This window comes from Phacochoerus africanus, chromosome 11 (genome assembly GCF_016906955.1).
Source record: "Phacochoerus africanus isolate WHEZ1 chromosome 11, ROS_Pafr_v1, whole genome shotgun sequence".
Taxonomy (NCBI): domain Eukaryota; kingdom Metazoa; phylum Chordata; class Mammalia; order Artiodactyla; family Suidae; genus Phacochoerus; species Phacochoerus africanus.
The window spans coordinates 130969326-130973832 of NC_062554.1; the positions used below are offsets into that span (position 1 = coordinate 130969326).

General features: G+C 55.2%; 1 protein-coding gene across 1 annotated transcript; it reads left to right on the forward strand.

Moving 5' to 3' along the window:
- The first annotated feature begins 745 nt into the window (after nt 1-745).
- RD3 (RD3 regulator of GUCY2D) lies at nt 746-3981 on the forward strand. Its single transcript, XM_047752948.1, has 2 exons — nt 746-1093; nt 2877-3981. The coding sequence occupies exons 1-2, from the start codon at nt 798-800 to the stop codon at nt 3166-3168; spliced, it is 588 nt and encodes a 195-aa protein (XP_047608904.1). The 5' UTR covers nt 746-797; the 3' UTR covers nt 3169-3981.
- The last annotated feature ends 526 nt before the right edge of the window (nt 3982-4507 follow it).

Sequence of the window (4507 nt, forward strand, 5' to 3'; positions counted from 1 at the left end):
TGTCTTTTTAAAATACTAATTCCAAGGACAATATAAAATCTGCTCTGTGATTATTCTGGATTATGAAGGTATGTTTCTTCTTATTCTGCAGTATTCCCATGACTGTCCTTTGAAGCACATTTTTAGAATTTTATAATAAAATCACTTTTATTTAAAAAAAACTTTTTACATTTATTTGAGCAAAAAAATCTGTTCAAATTGGGTAGCATCCAGTCTAGCAGATAAAAAGGAGCTTGGAGGAGCTGTACAAAATGAAAGCCTTTTGTGGCCAGAAGGGAGCGGGCACAAGAACATTACACTAGGCAAAAAAAAAATCGGGTTGCTTATTGCAAAGTTACTTTCTTTTAGGGAATGACAGGGATCTGCCAGGCAGGTTACCTAACTGGTGCTGACCAGGTGATTCCTGATTGATTTGTTCAAAATAACATTCCTGGGAGAGCCAAAACTGTAATGAAGTCTTGGTTTGGGGATTCGGGTCTTAGCATAAGTGACTCCATTTTGGGCTCTGCTGTCTTGTTTCTGTTTTTGTTTGGAGTTAGCCAGAATTCAGGAGGCGGCTTCTCTGGCTCAATCATCTGGATGCTTTGGGGACTGTTATAACCACGTGAATATCTTACTCTCCTCTGGTGTTTGAAGCTGCCTAAGTTTATTCACAACTGCCTCTCACAACAGCCCTACCCTGTCTTTCGGATTTAGAAATGTTTGCTCAGAGCGGTTAAGCGACTTCCTCGAGGCCACCCAACTGTGAGGAGGGAGAAAGTCATCTTGCTCGGGTCTCAGGCAGGGCCTGGGGCGCCATGTCCCTCACCCCCTGGCTCCGGTGGAACGCGGCCCCACCTCGGCTGTCATCGCGGAGTCCTGCCGAGATGGTGCTGGAGACACTCATGGTGGAGCTGGCAGGGCAGATGCGAGAGGCCGAGAGGCAGCAGTGGGAGCGCAGCAAGGCGGTCCGGAAGATCTGCACCGGGGTGGACTACAGCTGGCTGGCCAGCGCGCCCCGGCCCGCCTACGACCTCAGCCCCGGGGAGAGGCTGCAACTGGAGGACGTCTGCGCCAAGATCCACCCATCCTACTGTGGGCCCGCCATCCTCAGGTAACTCCTGGCGCTGGGGCTGGCACTGCCCGATCCAGGGACGGGGGCTCCATGCCAGGGGCCTGGGGCTACAAGCACTGGAGGCCAGGGCCTGCAGGAACCAGTTCTCTGTTAGAAGGAGCAAGGCAGGAGGAAGAATCTGGCAGAGGCCGTGGAATGCCAGGTGGGTGGGCGGGCGGGGCTCGGGGGCAGGAGGGGGCGGGGCAGCCCTGGAGGCAGGTGAGTTTGGGTGGGCGAGAAGCCCAGGCCTCTTCGCCTGCCCGGACTGCTATCTTCCCGGACTGTAACATGGCTGGTTCCCTCTACTTCACCAGTTCGTCTCCCATATTACCTTCTGGGAGAGGTTTTTCCACATACTCTCTCTAAACTGGGTTTCTCAATGATCCTGTTTCATACTAGCTTGCCTAAGAAGTGTGTGTGCGTGTGTGTGTGTGTGTGTACATGTGAGAAGGGTCCAGAGCCCCAGGCCGCAACCATGTTCCTGAACATCTGGGCAAAGCTGTGACCCACGTGGTCCAGTCTCACTTGGATTCCTGTTGAAGTCAAGCAAGCCGAGCCCAATGGCTAAAAGGCATTTCAAAAGTAACTCGTTCTTTATCTGCATTTCTCAGACACTAGTAAAGGAATACGGATCCACAGTAAAACGTCTTCAAGTCCTCTGCAGTCTCCCCAAATCTCCCCTCAGCAGATGCAGCAATTGTATACCTTTTTCTTTGAAATTCCCCTTAAAAATGTCTCCCTTTTCAGTCCTAGTCATGCTCCCTTGGGTTTTGTGGTCTCATACCACCCCCCTTCTTCCTCCAGGCTGAGAAGCCCCCCCCCCCAATTTTGCCTATTCTGCACCATGGAAGGCCCCCAAATCTTAGGATTCCAGAGGCATCCTGGGGACAGGGGAGGGGGTGGGGCGAGTCATGGGAGGGGCTGATGAGAGAATCCAATCTGGCGAACCAAACCTCATAAATAAGAGGGGGCTGAAGCCGCTCCTAAGATCAGCAGCCAGTTCCATTTCCTGTCTCACTGCTGAAAAGGTTTGAGAAATCCTGACTCCGTGCGGGCGGGGGAACCCAGGCATTGCTAAACTGGCTAGCTAGCGTTCATTCTGGAGCTTTAAGCCGGAGACAGTGTTAGGCAGAGGAAACCGCTTGCGAAAACACGGCAAGGATCCAGGAGAACCGGGGGCGGTGGAGGACCACGCGTGATTCTTCCCGGCGGCCGCGCAGACAGGGCAAGGAGCAGGGAGCCTGAAGTGCGTGGCCAAACCGCTCGCCCTCACCCAGGAGGTGGCGGGAGCTATGGAAGGAATGTTCGGGGCAGTGGCATCATCGGGTGTACATTTCAGAGCAATCACGCAGGCCAGGGAGGGCAGGGGGGTGGGAGAGCGTCAGTCAGAAAAGAAGGCCTTGGAGAGGTGGGCTCCCCTCACCCCTGCTCCCTGGATGGATAACGCGAGGTGAGTGGCAGGATCGTTACCTATGCTAGCGCATTAAACCGCCCAAAAAGGCAGCTATGACCGCAGTGTACAGACGAGCAAGCTGAGTTTCATGGAGGCCAGAAGTGGCAGAGCTGGGATTTGAACGCCAGAGGAGCTGGAGCACTAGGGAGGTGGTGGGCGGGGCGGGGGTCCTGATTCCCCTCAGAAGAGGGGAAGGGGAGGAAATGGGAATTGCCACGGGGCTGTCCCAGGACGCCCCTGGGGTTGGACATGGCCACGTGCCAAGGCCAGGTGACCGGCCGCCGCACCCCCTCACTCTTCACCCCCCCGGCCCCCGCGCTCCGCACCCAGGTTCCGGCAGCTGATGGCGGAGCGGGAGCCCGAGGTGCAGGAGGTGTCGCGGCTCTTCCGCTCGGTGCTGCATGAAGTCCTGGAGAGGATGAAGCAGGAGGAGGCGGCGCACAAGCTGACGCGCCAGTGGAGCCTGCGGCCCCGCGGCGGCCTGGCCCCCTTCAAGGGCCGCGCGCGCATCGCCCCGTTCGCCAGTGACATCCGCACCATCTCCGAGGACGTGGAGCGCGACGCGCCGCCGCCGTCCCGGACCTGGAGCATGCCCGAGTTCCGGGCGCGAAAAGAGGACTGACCCGGCCTTCAGCTGCCCTGGGGCAGAGGCGGCTATGGAGGGGCATGATAGGACCGTCCGGGTCCTGGAACCTCCCTACCCGCCTGCCCCAGACACGCGGGCCAAAGAGACCCCACGGCCCACCCCATATACGCCTGTAGGACGGAGCAACCCTTCCCGCCCACCCTCTCCCACTGGCCACTCGGCCTAAAGTCCGGGCTTGGAGCTGCAGAAAGGGCTCACTGCTCCCCTGAACAAGTCCTTCCCCGACCCGCAGAGATGAGGGTCTTGGCAGACAAACCAGTCCCCTCTCCATCTTTTACTTCTGTCTGGAAAGGGAAGAGTTGCCCTGCCTTTTGCCAAGTCATGAGTTCTCACCCCAACTTAGGGATGTCCTATTCACCTCCTCTCCCTGGGTAATGACAAGGGACCTGTTGGCTGGTGTCCATTCTCTGCTGGTGACTGGTGGGGCCCACCGCTGCAGGTGTGTCACAGCCTTGTAGGTGGGCAGAGCTGGAAGGGACCCTCCCTACAGGCTTTCCTGTCCTTCCACTCCTAACACGGTTCGATCTTGATGATGGGCATGTGCTTCACCCAGTGTGTGGGTCAGCGACCGCAAATCTGAAAGACAGGAAGATCTCCCCACACACTCTGGGCTGAAGTCCGGCCTGGAGGGATGGGTGGGCAAAGTGTCTGCCCCCAACTATCAGTGCATGCTCAGAAAATGCAAGTTGGTCTTAATATTAGTCTAAACAAAATGCCAGGAGAAAATGAGGGGAAATCTATGTGTTTCCTGATAAAACATAGTGGTAAAAAAATTTTTTGGCCACACACATGGCATGTGGAAGTTTGGTGCCAGGGATCAAAACCGAGCCACAGCAGTGACCCGAGCCACAGCAGTGACCCAAGCCACAGCAGTGACGATGCTGGATCCTAACCCATTGCACCACCAGGGAACTCCAAAAATTTTTTTTGAATGATCTGGCTTTGGATTATTTTTTATTTTTTATGTTTATTTTTTGTCTTTTTGCCATTTCTTGGGCCGCTCCCATGGCGTATGGAGGTTCCCAGGCTAGGGGTCAAATCGGAGCTATAGCCGCTAGCCTACGCCAGAGCCACAGCAACACAGGATCCAAACCGTGTCTGCAACCTACACCACAGCTCAGGGCAAAGCTGGATCCTTAACCCACTGAGCGAGGCCAGGGATTGAACCCGCAGCCTCATGGTTCCTAGTTGGATTTGTTAACCACTGAGCCACAGTGGGAACTCTAGGCTTTGGATTATTTTCACTCAGATCTGGACATAGAATCATAGGATGTGGAAGACCTCTCATCCAACAGTATCAGGAACAGAGTTAATT